At 32.7% G+C, this 15,962-nt stretch overlaps 1 protein-coding gene across 2 annotated transcripts; it reads right to left on the minus strand.

Annotated features, from left to right (window-relative positions):
• Positions 1-15,711, minus strand: LOC129307141 (calcium-transporting ATPase 4, plasma membrane-type-like). Of its 2 annotated transcripts, none has more exons than XM_054948023.1 (7): positions 15,419-15,711; positions 4,215-4,269; positions 2,187-4,123; positions 1,947-2,105; positions 1,225-1,396; positions 838-1,136; positions 1-751 (listed from the first exon to the last, which is right to left on the minus strand). In XM_054948023.1, exons 1-7 carry the CDS (start codon positions 15,587-15,589, stop codon positions 449-451), a joined length of 3,096 nt encoding a protein of 1,031 aa, XP_054803998.1. In that variant the 5' UTR covers positions 15,590-15,711; the 3' UTR covers positions 1-448. The 2 variants fall into 2 exon arrangements, with proteins under 2 accessions (XP_054803998.1, XP_054803997.1); XM_054948022.1 differs by having other exon boundaries at positions 2,187-4,126.
• Positions 15,712-15,962: the final 251 nt, after the last annotated feature.

The raw sequence follows: 15,962 nt of genomic DNA on the forward strand, positions 1-15,962 counted from the left end.
TTGACAATAACAACAGATAACTAACATAAAATACTTAATAAAAGCAATAAAATATAAAATATTACATAAGATTGCCACGTCTCTTCCTAGAATATACTAAGGGACGTTGGTTCCTATCATCAGGTCACAAGCAGAAAACAATTCTTGTCCAGGATCCATGTGGCAAAATTGACATTAACCGTCACATCGCGAACTAACGGATGCAGAGAACATACATAGAAGCAATCGTGGCGAAGGAAGCTTCATAAAAATACAATACTGTCTCTCTGTGTTAGGAATTTAACTGGAGCAACACAATTTTCCTTCAAGTCAGACATTATTGAGTTAGCCGTATGCGCTATCGAAAGTTCAACTATCTGGAGAGATCGTTTTTCCCAAAAATAAAATGCAAGCAAAAAGGTCGCTGGCAGACACCTTTGCCCATAGAACGGAATACCCCACGAACGGTTTAAGCCAAGTCAGGACCAGATGGCAATGCGTCATAGCCATCGTGGTGCTTTGGAGCATCTCTTTCAACTGGAATGCACTTCAGGATAGCCCCTATGGGCAAGCCCACTGCTCCAATCAACACACTCAGTAACCATAATTGCCGGTTCAGAGGTACAGTGTTGGCAAATGTTCCCAAGAACTCAACGATGACTGCTTGAAATGCCACTGTGGAAAAAATTACGGCTAAAAATATCCAGCTGTCAAACATGCCTCTCAATATGTTTATCTTTTCCATGTCTCGGCTGTTGATCTCATTAAAAACCTGACAGAACAAGCAGAGAAACAATGAGAAAAACGGTAAAGTGCACATGAGGAAGTTTAATTCAATAGATCAATCATAAGCTATACCTGGCAAAAGACAAAGGAGTTGAATATCAACGTGTTCAGGACCCTGGTTGCATCTGGACCATTGAGTCTCAGAAGGTTTTTCCCATCAAAAGTGAGAATTGCCAGGACGATCAGTTGATATATACTTTGACCCATGATATTTCTCCACATGGCTTTGGTGATAAAGCTTGCTCCTCTACCAACAGGAGGCCTTTTCATGAGCTCATCATTAGGAGGTTCTGTGGCCAGGGCAAGTGCACCCAGGGTGTCCATAATCAAGTTGACCCAAAGCAACTGTACAGCTGTTAGAGGAGCAGATCCTGAAAGTAAACGAGAAAGCCATTATCCATGTTCTTCGAAAGTTTCAATGGCGATAGATGGGAAACAAATATTCAGAAACCAAGAAACCTGTGAAGCATGCAGAAAAGAAGTTGATCACCAGAGCAACCACATTGACTGTTAACTGAAACTGTACAAATTTCTGAATATTTATGTACACTGCTCGTCCCCATCTCGCCACATTGACAATAGTTGAGAAGTTATCATCCATTATAATGACATCAGCATTTTCTTTAGCAACCTGTGAACGGCATAATTCCAAAAGAAAATATAATATTTGATGATCATATTGAAGATCACACAGGCACAAATAAAATGATACGTAATACCTAGTTCTAAATCGGATAAGCTTGTTAATTTAATCGTGTATTATAAAGAGCCAGTAATTGGGGCGCCAATACCAAAAGTCATACATTGCAAAATGGTAACAAGATTTTGAAGGTTCGAAGAGTTAAAAAAGGTAACGATGTCCTTGAAAAGGCTTGATGTATGTTTTTCCAGGGGAAAGCGCATCGCCTAACCCAACCCCACCCCCTCCCCTCCAAAAAAAAAAAAAACTGATTTTTTACTTCTCTGTCGCTGGAATAAAGCTAATACAGGAACCCCATAATAGGCGGTCCATTCTTACAACTGGAGGATCTCAATTTTGAATTTGTGAACTCTATGGAATGTAATTTATAATACACGATTACATTTTATGTATAGAACAAGATTAGTATACAAAATCAAGCGAGCAGTTATACCTAACTGTCAGAATCACCAAAGTCAAAAAAGTATTAGAGACACAATACCTCAGTTCCAGCTATGCCCATGGCAAGTCCAATGTCCGACTCATGCAGTGCAGGCGCGTCATTGGTTCCATCGCCTGTAACAGCAACAACCTCACCAAACATATTCCGCAAATGCGTAACTAGGGTATGTTTGTCAAGCGGTAAGGATCGTGCCATTACCTGTGACCATATTAAGAAAGTAAGAAGACAGGCGTTTCCCAAAACAGAGTTGAAAGTTAAAATTTACAATGACATTAGAACCTGAATTCTGGGTATGGTCTCCCTCATTTGCTCAAGAGACAGGTTTCGAAATTCTGGTCCTTCAATGGCAACACCGTCAGTAAGTATACCACATTCTTTAGCTATAGCCTTGGCTGTATGTATATTATCACCAGTGACCATACGTACTGTTATTCCAGCTGCTAAACAAGTTTGAACAGCTTCTTTGACCCCAGGGCGCACAGGATCCTTGATTCCTACAATGGCTATCAGTGTATAGCCGTCATCAGGGATACTAGTCTCCCCTTGGGTATCATTTATATCTTTGACAGCCAAACAAAGAGTTCTCAACGCTTCAGAGGCAAAACCATTTATCACATCAGAGACATTCTTTGCTCGATCTTCAGGAAGATCAACTGGATTTCCATCAGAATCAATAATTTTGTCACACATTCTTAATATTATTTCTGATGCACCTTTACAGAAAGCTCGTATGCGTCCATCAGGAAGACGCACAAGGACAGACATCTTCTTCCTGACTGAATTGAAAGGCTCAATCTTAACAATCTCGTACTTTTTGCGCTGAGCACCAAAATTGCCACCCAGAAACAAGCCAAATTCCAATAATGCAGATTCTGTCGGTGTTCCCAATATTTTATTCTTTCCATCCTTATCTTTAACTACTTCAGCAGAAGTATTTTGAAATATAGCTTGGAAAAGGATGCTCAGAACTTCTTCAGATACCTCCATTTTCAATTTATCTCCACTCTCTTTACCTTTCATTTCCATGGATTTGTCACATAGCCATATTTTATCAACCACCATGTGATTAGTGGTCAGCGTCCCCGTCTTATCTGTGCAAATGCAACTGGATGAACCCATTGTCTCACATGCTGCAAGATGCCTCACAAGTGCCCTTTCATTCATTAATTTTTTCATTGCAAAAGCAAGGCTGAGAGTTACCGCCAGTGGCAATCCTTCAGGAACTGCAACAACTATTATGGTAACGGCAATAGCAAAGTAGTCCAGCATCTTCATTGCATCATTCGAAGACCAAGTAGTAAACTCACCGTGCAGTGCCTTTTCCACCACAAACCTTACTGTCAACACCAGAAACGTTACTACAGCAAAAGCCAAACCAATCTTACCAATAATTGTAGCGACTCCATTCAATTTCACTTGCAATGGGGTCTCATCCTCTCCACCCTCATTTATGGTTTCCATCAACTTTCCCCATTCAGTCCTCATGCCAACAGTTGTAACTAACATCTTCCCTTGACCATCTTGCACTTTTGTTCCTGAAAGAAGGAAAGGTTTTTCTTCATTTACATTTACTGGTTCGCTCTCACCTGACAAACTTGACTCATCGATCAGCAAGCTGTATCCCCATATGAAAATCCCATCAGCTGGAACTTGATCCCCAGTTGACAAATGGACAATATCTCCCACTACCAGATCATAAATTGATATCTTCTCCCTTTTCCCATCCCTGGTTACCTGAACAAAGATCTTTTTCTTCTCCCTGTCCAAATCCCTGAACTGCAGCGATTGCTTGTAGTCACTAACAGCAGTAACAATGACTACCAAGAATACACTAAGTATGATCCCCAGACCATCATACACCCCCTTCGGCCACCCTTCGGTAGCAATCCCTACACTTATAGACACTAAAGCACAAACCATAAGAATGATAAGCGTTAAGTCATGCAATGCTTCCCACACAAACAACAGGAAGGTTTTAGTAGGCTTCTCTGTATAACGGTTGAACCCATAAATCTGTTGCCTGGTATTTATACTGTTTTTATTGACACCTTTATCCGTGGAGGAGATAGATAATTTCGATGCAGCCCCTTTAACTCCTCCAATCATTCTCAATTTCTTGTAATCATGGCTACGAACAATGGAGGCAATGTCATCTGGATTAATACCAAAACCAGCTTCTCTTGCCTCATCTGATAGACTGTAGTCAACTCGAACTCCTGCTGCACAAGAAAGCCATATGAATATAATTAGTTTTAAAACATTGTGACAATACGAATGTGTAACTATCAAGAGATTAGAGCTAAATACCATCAATAAAATGCAATGCCGCCTTTTGAACATAAAGAGCAATCCGAATTGTTTCCTGATGCAGCAAATAGGGATCGTAAAGTAAAAATTGTAATGACAACCTCAACATGAAAAATTTGTAAGGGACAATTAACGGCTATTCCTACAGCAAGTGCTTAAGGAGGATCAAGGACTCAAAACTCAAAGCACAGACCGTGGCATTCGAACATACATAATTACGCCACCAATAATATCCTTAAGTCGAAGTAAATGAGCTTTTCATCATGTCCAGTGCCATTACATAACTTCCCTGACAAAAGTCATAATTAAAAATTATGGGTAATTTTTTTAAGATCAAATACATTTGTTAAAAGCTTCAAATGTTCTTGAATATAAAATTTGGAACATGTGTCGATTTTATTATCAAAGGGAGTGCTTGGTAGTCGCAATGGGAGAAAAAACATTTCTTTTTCTATCACACACACACAGACATAATATTCAGTATACTCCTGCTAGTATAACTTAATAGTAACTATTTTTTTGAGTTATAATATACATTTAGTCTTTTAATTTTATATAAGGTTTCATTTTGATCCCTTAATTTTACAACGTATATTTTTAGTGCTTTAATCCTAACACTGGTAGTTTCATCACAAAAAATTTATACATTAAACTTTTAAAAATTGACAAATCATTCTCAAATGTTGACATATTAAGTTTAATTTTTTTAAAATACCAATGATTGGTTCAAAAAATAATCATTTGAAACTAACGATATTAAGATTAAAGGACTGAAAAAGATACTTTTTAAAATTAAAGGACCAAATTGAAATCTTGTATCAAGTTAGAGGACTAAAATTACACTTTAGACTTCTTTTTTTATATTTGAGGGTACAAAAAAATAATTTCAAATTACAAAACTACTCTTTCCATATCATTTTTTTTTAATCCATTCAATTTTATTGTGCGTACCAAGTGCAGAATATACCAATATCTCAAGTATCCTGGAGACTCAACAAGCTCCTCCAGGTTATGAAGATATCAGAAATCGACTCTTTCAATTTTGCTGTGAAAGTCATGATCAATGATCGGCCTTGCAAGTGCATGAGATTGATGTAATAATAAATCCCGAAATATTCCAGAAGTTGAACTCAGATGAAGAGAGTGATTTTTGTTATGTAAGAAACAAAAAAGAGTTTTGAAATGAGATTTAAATTAAATAATGCAAATAAATAAGAAAATAATAAAAGCGATGAACATGATGAATCAACTAATCAAACGAATGTTAGGGATCAAGATTCACCTACTATAATTGATTTTTCTAATCAGTTAATTATCTTTTCTTTTTTTAGAGTGACAACCATTTCTAAGATGTCTTAATTATCTTTAAGATGTATTTAATTAGAGTTAAATTTAACTTTCACTAAATTCTACTCTCTAACTAAATTATGAAATTACGGTATAAGCTACCACAAACTTCTAAATTATTTCTAATTTAATTATTTATGTCTATCTATTTAGGTTTATGTAAATTTTTCACCTTTTAGTTCATCAAACTACCTATAGACAATCTATATAGAGGTCGTCTATATAAAGAGTAATTAAAACAAGAGAAATAAATATAAAAGCAAATATAAATTTTCATAGGCAAAAATTAATGTTCAACGAAAATAAAATAAAATAACCAAATAAAAGAGCAAATTCATCCCAATTAGGCTACTCTGTACCCTGACTAGGAGTCTAGCAAGAACTCAGAGATAAAACTATGATTTCAAATAGAAAACATGAACAGAATCTAAAGATGAAGAGAGGAGAGAAAACTCTCAACTTAGAAGATTCCACTGGACTTTGTAATATGCCACCTAGCCTTTAGATATGAGATTCAATGTCTTGAGAGGCTTTTGGGAGGATTATTTATAATAAATTTGGCCACCATAAGCATAAAATCTGTCCTGATCACATCTTATCTCATTAGATATGATGATATCGAATATAGGATATTTAAAATATATTTTCTTCTACGTATTTTTCTTCTTCTGCATGTGGCAATGCTTTGTTAAGCCACATCCGTGCATGGAAGAAAGACACAAAATTTGCCTATGCTGCTTTCGACCATGGGCCGATGAACTTGAGACATGCAAAATCACATTGTCAACTTCATCCGCATGCAGATGAGTCATTTGTGGCCTAATTCCTCAGTCTTTGACTCTGAACTTCACATTTTGGGGCCTTTTTTATGCTATTTTGTCTCCTTATTACAAAACTATATTAAAATCTCTAAGTGAAGCATTTTATCTTATTTTCTTTTCAATTCACACATTAATTAGTCAAAATAAGAACGAAAAATCTATATAAATCTATATAAAATACCCCCTCATCAATCAATTTTAGCATCCATTTTCTCTATGGAAAAATAAAGATTTTTTTTATTAAACTTTCTTTAAGAAGAATGAAGATGTTAATCCTACAAAAACATCTCATCCTAATATGAATCTAGAAAATCTTGCACTAGCATGGCAAGATGTGGAACTTTACTCAACCAATGGCTTATAGAATCAACCAAGTCAGAATGATGTTGTTTGGCATTCTATGTTAAAAAAGATTAGAAAAACAAAGAGAAAAGAAAAGGTTGGTTATTGATTATAGGCTTCTTAATTCTTTTCTTCTAGATAATAAGTTCTCTCTACCCAAGATCAACACCTAGTTAATACACCTAAAGTAGGATAAAACATTTTCAAAATTTGATCTTGAAGCAGGATTCTGGCAACTAGGAATTGATTCAGTAGAATGAACAAGACCATTTTCTACATTCCTAATACCCAATACCCAATACCCATGGACATTCATGCCGTTTAAACTTAAGACTGCCTCATCATTGCTCTAAAAAACCATGATCCACATCCTTAAGCTTATCCTTAATAGCACCTTAGGTTACATTAATGATATACTACTATTTTCAAAAACTGAACAAAAACATAAGGGCTTGCTGGCTCAATTTTTCAAGATAATTAAAAATTACGGGATTATGCTTTCAGCTCGTAAAGATCACATAGGTGAGGCTCAAACAAAATTTTTGGAATGATCATCTAAGATAGACAATACTAGCCCAGTGCATGTATTGCTAAAAAAATATTGAATTTTCCAAGTGAAGATTTATTTGTGACACAAATTCAACAAATTCTGGCAATCATGAACTACATCAAGGACTTTATTCCTCATATGTCTAATCACACTAGCTAGGCTACTATGGAAAAGTCCACCACCTTAGGGAATCTATCAAACTAAAGTTGTTTAATATCTAAAGAAGATATCCCAACATCCTCCACCACTCAAGATCCCTAATAGAGGACAGAGAATTTTGTAAGCTAATGCAAGTGCTGACTTTTGGGGAGCTATGTTCATTGAAGAAGAAAATGGGAAAAAAAACATTATTCTGGTCATACTATTGAAGAATTCAAGAACTCTCATGGAGAAATCAAACTATCATCTTAGCCTCTACTATTTTGCTTTCATTTTCAAAAATTCTTAATTAGAACAAAAAAGTACTCCCTATAGCTCAACTCCTTCAATAAAAAGATCGGTTCTCCCACTATAAATTTACAGCTCAACACGTCAAGGAAAGCCATAACACCATTACAGATTACCTTACCAGATCCCAGATAAAGATCCGCTCATAACACTTATCATCGCCTCCCTTTTTTATCCTTACCATTATCCCCAAGAAATTAGTCTTTCCTGCTAATTCCTATCCCCATTATTCATGAAGTCCACCAATAAGCTAAAGAGAGACTTATAGCCACCCTTAACTTGAATACTTTGATATCCAAACTCCATATCTAGTTGTTCCCTATATTCAAGGTCCCATCTCGAAAGAAGCCATGTGGTACATAAGGTCCCTCTCAGCCCATGTGATAGAAACAATGAAAGAACTAACTTTCGCACTTCCTTGGATAGTTTTCACCATTATCCCAATGGCGTAAATAACTTTACTAGGTTATTAAAGCTTTTGACTTATGGAAAATACCTTTGCATAAGTAAAAGATTTACCCATTTCATTGTCCATTACCCCTATAACTTAGATCGACATGGGAAACTTTATGTTGCTAATCAGACTTATTTGGGGAAATCCTCTCTTGATTGGCCGTCACATAAAAATAAAATTTTACCCAAGTTAAAAGACTTTTTTATGTGATCTAAACAGCTTTACAGGTACAATCCTAATCTTAAGTGTATTTCACTTGGCCCAATCCCATTTTTACCAATCATTCCATATGTTCCTCCAACCCCAGAAGTTCATCTACCACAATGAGTTGTAGACATTGCCTTGCAGCATGGAGACTACATGGTAGAACAAGCTTCCACAGTTCATAAGACCCACCATCTCAGAACCAAAAAACTCTTTTACTTACTCCAAAACAGTACGAACAAACAAGATGACAAAAGCACAGTGGGAAAAGGAATGCTCAGCATAGCACTTTAAAAAAGAAGAAAAGAGGTATTCAAACCTATCATCTAATCAAGAATGTATTTACAAGCATCTGAGATAGAGGAATCCTATCCTTTCCTTTAATAACAAGTGGCTTTTGCTTTTGCTTTTTGATGAATCTACTTATAGGAAAGTAAAGCTATTGTTGGTATATGTCCCTTCTATCACATGTAATATTCTCTTTGTGCGTCATCTTTCTCCTCCCTTCAACATAAAAATGAACTTAAGTTGTGAAGTTAGGCAGAGTTTTGTTGAGTTTTTGAAGAGTCTATAAGCGCTATCAACTAAGGAATAAAATTAGTGTGTTTTCCTCATGTCACTCTTCTAAATTCTCCCTTCCCTGCTGAGAGCTTGACTCAATATATCTACTTTTATCATACAACGATTCAAGTACACTCTATACTTACCTTGATGACTTGTGTATCATAAAGAATTTGATAATGATCCATGAGAGTGAATTGTGTCAATATAGCTTCGAGATCCTGATTTTGTTTGTATTAAGAGATTAAGGATCCTAAAGTGGTTGTGTTTTGCCCAGGAGTGCATTAAGAAAGCCTTAACCAAAATTAATATTATCCCCCAAGTATAGAGACATAGGGTCTCTAGGTCTATTGCGCAAGACCTGCCTGTTTAGTCAATATTGTATACTATACTTTCATTTTTCCTTTCAATTTATTGAATATGCATATAGCAAAAACTAGCTCTACCTACTAGCCCAAAAAGAAAAACTCAATCTAGGAAGAGGGAATATTTTCACTACTCAAAACTGACCCAAACAGATTACATCAAACCAATATGAACTAATCAACACCGATTATAAATAAGATTTGATTTGGTTTTCCTTTGGGCAAAACAAATTGATTCAGTTCATGTTTCTGTCTCTTGAAACCTAAATCAAATCTTATTATATTTATTTTATATATTTGTATAAATTCCTATAAATTTTTTTTATCTTTCTAAAGTTTATTTATTTGTAAATCACTAATAAAAAACCTATTACAATTAACTAAATGTTGTCCATAGTTGTTTTTGATAATTTTTTTAAAATTTATAATCAAGTATTAATTTTACAGATAATATGTTAGTTTTTAATAGTTAAATGAGCTAATTAATTAAAAAAAATATTTTGTCCTCAAGAAATTTTTTGCTGAAAATTGTAACTAATAGTTAAAATTATTAGCAAAATGTACATATATTGATTATGAAAAATACTCATAAAAAATTCAAATTTAAATTGAATTTAACCAAACCGATTAATAAAAAAATAAAATCGAATAAGCAAACTCTTACCAACAATGGACCGAACATATTCAATGAGACCTGCCACTGTCTGATACACAACCCAACAAGACGCGTCTGGGCCGCGTTCAAGTCATTGAGAAAGCTGGATGCGTGTCATAGATCAATTAGAAGGAGAGGATTAGGATTACAAAGTGGTCCCTCCGATGACTCTTTCCTTGGACGGAATATGCGCTTTCAAATATTTCTATCCACTGGCTTTGGATGCCCAACCCTCCACCTCTCTCCATCGTCCTAAATGGCATGTACCACTCTGACTAAAGACGTGAAGGGACTACAATTAGGTCCAAACTATACAATTTTGCCTATGTGGGTGGGAGAAAACATGAGTTGAGTTGAGTTTAATTCATTTTTATGAGTTAAAAAACTGCCAATCCAATCCAACCCAACTCTTGAGGGTTGATGGTTAAACAGGGTACCCCACTAACCTATTTATCTTTTTATAAATTTTAAAAAATATACACCTAAATGAAGAGTTTTAATTTAATATTCTTTCATGATTTATTTTAAATACACCAAAATGTTAATTCATAATGTTGGTACAAATATATGAATTAAGCCGGCTAAGTAAGTTATATCCCATATAATTTATATCCACAAAATTTTCCTTTTTCACAATTTTTTGAATTTTTTTAAAATAATATGAGTTAAACATGTTAATCCTAACCCATCAAGATTAACTCATATGAGCTATTAGGGCTGTACAAAAATTCTCCAATCCTAGTCAACCCAATTTGACCTTAAAAGGTTCGGCCTTGTTCAGTCCCATTAAAAACTTGTCCTATTAAAAACTTGTCCTTTAGGACTAAAAAAATTAAAAAAACTAGACTATTTCTTCATATTAGACTGGACAAAAGACTGGGCATTTAAACCACTTAGTCCAGTCTAATCTTATTAAATTTATTTAATATGATTATAATTAATTTACTAATTATTTATAATAACACATTAAGAATATTAATAATTTAAAAAGTCAGGTCTTCACACAATTACATGCTCATGCTAATAATTTAATAATTTGAATCACTTAGATTGTAATTGAAATTTTTTTGTTGTTGGCAATTATTATGAATTTATTATGATTATAAGTGTTTTTATTATTTTTTAATTGAGTTTATTAGATTGAAATAAATTATTGTCTCTCATAAAAGAAAAAAAAAAAGATAAGTGATTATCATTAAATCAGACTAAATTATGAGTTATTTAACTCAATTTTTTTTTTATAAAAGAGATTAGACTTCCTACCTAATTTTTTATGCAATCCCATGAGCTACAATTTACATGACCCCCTTTTCTTTGGGGAAATTTTTTCAACCTTCAAGCTAATTCATAATCCTGAGCTTAGAAGGGACCCCCAGCCCACTATCCGACAAGACCAACACACAGTTTGGTTTTCACAAGAAAATCATGTGGGAAAAAAGAACAAAGAGAAGAAAGTAAAGCTTGTTTGGTAACTTATTCTGAAAATAATTTTTTATTTTTTAAAATAAAAAATAAAAAATGTGTTTGATAATGTATTTCAAATTATTTTAAAAAATAAAATATTATTTTAAAAAATAAAAAAATAAAAATAACTTGTAAGTATTCTGAAATTATTATTCTGGAGAATAAGATAGAATGAGAAAAAAATATATATATTTTTATTATTTTTTTATTTTTTAAAATATGCTTTACAAAACATTAATTTTTAAAATAATAAAATAAAAAATATTTTTAAACAACCTCATAAGTTCTGCAAACGAAAAAGGTCTTACATTTTGGTTCTACAGGAAAAAAAAAGTACAAAGGAAAAAAAAGAAAAAAGTTAAGGGCGGCAAAAGTCGCACCCACAGCGCGTCACCATATAAATCTATCTCTTGGGGGGGGGGGGGGGGGGGGGGGAGACAGAAACGCAGTTCATTTTCAAAGGCATGTGAGCGAAATTTCGCAGAAGTTTCCTCTGCCGTCAGTGGTCGCTATTGGAATCAAATGTTCGGCTTTTATATTTGCGTGCTTTAATTTAGTCTCATGGCTCGTCATTCCATGGTACACGTGTACCATAGGCAAATGGGATGAGAAATTAACCAGAAGCGGTAAGCCCAAAAAGTTTATTTTTTTTACTTCAAATTGTTCAAGGTCGCTATTGGAATCAAATGTTCGGCTTTTATATTTTGGTGCTTTAATAGTTCGGCTATATTTGGTGCTTTAATTTAGTCTCATGGCTCGTCATTCCATGGTACACGTGTACCATAGGCAAATGGGATGAGAAATTAACCAGAAGCGGTAAGCCCAAAAGTTTATTTTTTTTACTTCAAATTGTTCAAATAAATTCAAAAAATTTAAGTTAAATCATCAAATGCCCAAAAAATTTTATTATTAATAAAATAATATTAAATATTAGGTTAAATCTAAATCTAAATGAATTTAACTCAAATATTCAAAACTTCTTATTAGTAATAAAATAATATTAAAATATAATAAAAATTGAAAATATCAATTTTTAAAAATTAAAATTGGACAAAAAATAAATAAAAAAATATTTAATAATTTAAATATTTAAATAGCCCTAAAAAACTAAGAGAATCTGTCCCACTCCAACTACCCAACTCTAAAATTAACAATGTAATGTCATGAATGATGTCAACTCAATTATTATTAAACGATAGAATATAATTTTTCACCAACAATTAAAATAATATACTCCCTCTATTTAAAAATATAAGATATTTTTTTAAGAGTTGTATATTCAAAAAATAAAATTTTTTAAATCTTTCAAGATGTAATCATTACTTTTTAAAAAGTACCCCTATTAATAATGAATTTATCTTTATTATAAAGTATTTAATAAGAGTAAATATAAAAAGATAAGGTTGGTTTAAAAGTAGATAACTACTTTATTGAGGGTGAGATTTAGTTAAAATGCCTTATATTTTTTAATAGAATGAGTAAAAGTACATAAAACATTTATACATAAGTCCCAAAACGATATACCATGACTTTTTTTTTTTGAAAAAATGACGATAAAATCCTTTTGAATTATATAAATAAAATTTTAATCTCTCAAAATACTATAATTCTCCTGAAACCTCTAAAAACTTTCATACCGTTAAGAAATTAATATAAATAACCAAAGGCCTTTAATTCAAACTTATAAATTACTGTTGAATTCTTGAGATTTAAAAAAAAAAGTTATAAATCTTATAACAAAACTTGTGAATAGCAACTGATATTTACAATACTTGAAGAATATAAAAATTTAAATGCAAACTTGTAATTTGCTATTAAATTCTTGCAATTTTAACAATAAAAGTTATAAATCTTAAAATAAAACTTGTAAATGATAATTAATATTTAAATAAAGGTAATTTAATTATTTATATTAATTCTTTAATGATAGAAAAGTTTTTAAAAATTTTAAAAAAATTAATATTTTGAAAAAATAAAATATTATTTATATAATTTAAAGACATTTTAGGACCATGTTTCCTTGTTTTTTCTGTTTTTATCTCAAGACGATATTATCTCAGACTCAACAACGGGAGAAAATTCAACTTGTCCAAAATTCTTGAAAGGACAGGTTAAGAGGTCAATTCATCAATTCCTGGTGTAAGTAGTTAACCCAAGTTGGGTTTTAATAAGATAGGAATTCAAAATAGAAAGCCCCATGCGGATTCCTGACAGCATGTAAACAAATAAAAAAAGACTAAAACCGGCAGGACAAAAAAATCCTTCAGGCCGAAAACAATTAAAAATGGGGGGGATTGGCAAGATAAATGAGTGGGAGGGGACCACACACTTGCATGCATGATTTATGATATCGAATATTAATAATATAATCAATACCAATCAGAGATCACATGCCGGTGTATATTTTTAATATAAGAAGCTACAATACATCTCGTAAAGAGTGATATGAAATTAATTGGGGGTATTGAAATTAATTTTAGATTTCATACAAATATGCAAATTCAATTCTAGTTAAATTTTCCCAATATTTCAATAAACTTCAGATCAGTCAACAATCAAAATTAAGTGCTTACAATGAACCAGCATATGATGTAAGGGTCAAATTTAAGTATATTTTTGTTTATAATATTTAATAAGCTTATAACAGGAATCATATATTTTTAACAAAAATATAATACACATAAAAAGTAAAATGACAATATACTACAGTCCCTAAAAATAGAAAAGCTCTACTAATATGACAAAATCTCATAAAAATTGATTATTCTTTAAATGCGCCAAAATTTAAGATAGTTGACCTTTCTTAAACAGGATTAAATACATTTTTTATTACGTCGGAGGATATTAAACTTCGTTAGTCCGTTAAGTTCTTTTGACAGGTAGAGTTGATCATCCCCATTTAATACATTTGAAATTAAAATTTTATTTTATTTCAAAAATATACAAAAAATATTTATTGAAAAATTCTTAGGTAAATTGGTATCATAAAAATAAAATTTCATGTGATATTATTTTAATTAATTTTATTTTTATAATCTTCTAAGAAAATGTATATTAATTTTCTTTTACTATCATTAATGTTAAAATTAATTTATATTTAATAATATTTAAAAAGAATATTTTTTATTTAAAAAATATTATGTTTTTATTTAAAAGATCACAAATAATACAACGCAATCTAAGAATTTGTCTTACTTTTATCAAGTCAGTCGTGCAGGAGGGCACTACGCACCGACTGAGGGTCGCATTACCACTAGTCCATTAGCGCAATGAATTCCCAAGGAGAGTGGCAAAGAATTTGCTCAGAAGGAGAGAAAAAATCCAAAAAAAAAAAAAAAGTGTGGCAAAGAAAGAGCCAGAGAGCCGAAGGCTTTTGATTCCCTCAAAGGTCACAGAAGAAGATAGGACCAGACCAGTACGCAAAAATCATTCTGGCCGTGGAAAGTCTATCATTCGTTTATTGCCAGAATAAAATCAGTCTATCTTCACAAAATCGAAATCTTCAGTTCTCACCAACATCAAATAACCCCCTTGTCAAGGAAAACTTCAGCTCTGGTTGGCCCAAAAATAATAATAATAATAATAAACAAAAAACTACAGTTCTCAAAATCAGGGGATTTATTAGAAAATTAGTTTAAGTTCGTGATTGAATCAACAAAAAACAGTTTTAGTACTTCTTTCCTGATTGAATCAACAAAAAAACAGTTCTAGTTTTCTTCTTCTTTCATTTCTTCAAGCCACTGGAATGAAAAGAATCGCTTTAAAGTGGATTTTGCTTTTCCTTAAAAAATAGAAAGTATGAGCACTTTTTTTTCAAAAAAAAAAAATACTGGAACCTATAACCAGAATGGGTATAATGCAGGGATGAAAGTTATGTTTTTCCAAACGACAATCATAAATCTCAGATAAGGTGCGCGCGCGTCTATATATTGAGCAGCCAAAAAAACAAACAAACAAACGGTGTAAATCAGATATCAGATAAATGGATTGAAACCTGGATTTTCTGCTTCATCTTCTCGGCTTCAAAACGTTTGTTGAGATCGGCTACCATGCGGAACCTTCTGCTGCGGTTCTTGACCAACCAGACGGCGGATCTCCATCTCCTCATGGCTTCGGTGGATGGATTCTTGGGCTCCAGCTCGAAATCCTTCAAAAATCTCTCCATTGTCGTCACAGGTCCTTCAGACTCCTCTCCGTTCTAACCCTCCGAGTTCTCGACAGGATCGTCGTTGAGGAGGGTCCTGCAGATTTTCCATTTTTAGTGGCCGAATTCAATAAAAGGCTGACTGAGCGCAGGCCGTAGTTGACTTAAATAAAAAACCAAAAGGAAAATAAAACTTTAAAAAAAACAAACGGTTAATAGTATGTCGTGGGCTTCACCTCAATTGAGATTTCAATGGGTTTTCTATTTTTTTTTAATATAAGATTACAATAAAAATTATACAAAAAAAAATGAAGGTCTAATTATATTATGAGATTTATATAACCAGAAGGTAAGTTGATAAAGATAAAAATATTAGAATCTTCATAAGGAGTCT

The sequence above is a fragment of the Prosopis cineraria genome, unplaced genomic scaffold (genome assembly GCF_029017545.1).
Source record: "Prosopis cineraria cultivar Desert tree isolate PC_DT_omini unplaced genomic scaffold, ASM2901754v1 PC3, whole genome shotgun sequence".
NCBI lineage: Eukaryota > Viridiplantae > Streptophyta > Magnoliopsida > Fabales > Fabaceae > Prosopis > Prosopis cineraria.

Coding starts and splice junctions, on each gene's coding strand:
- LOC129307141 (XM_054948022.1), bottom strand. CDS start 15,589: ATGGAGAGATTTTTGAAGGATTTCGAGCTGGAGCCCAAGAATCCATCC. Junction 4,127..4,214: donor GGCATTGCATTTTATTGATG/GTATTTAGCTCT, acceptor TTTCTTGTGCAG/CAGGAGTTCGAGTTGACTAC. Junction 1,137..1,224: donor CTTTTCTGCATGCTTCACAG/GTTTCTTGGTTT, acceptor GTTTACTTTCAG/GATCTGCTCCTCTAACAGCT.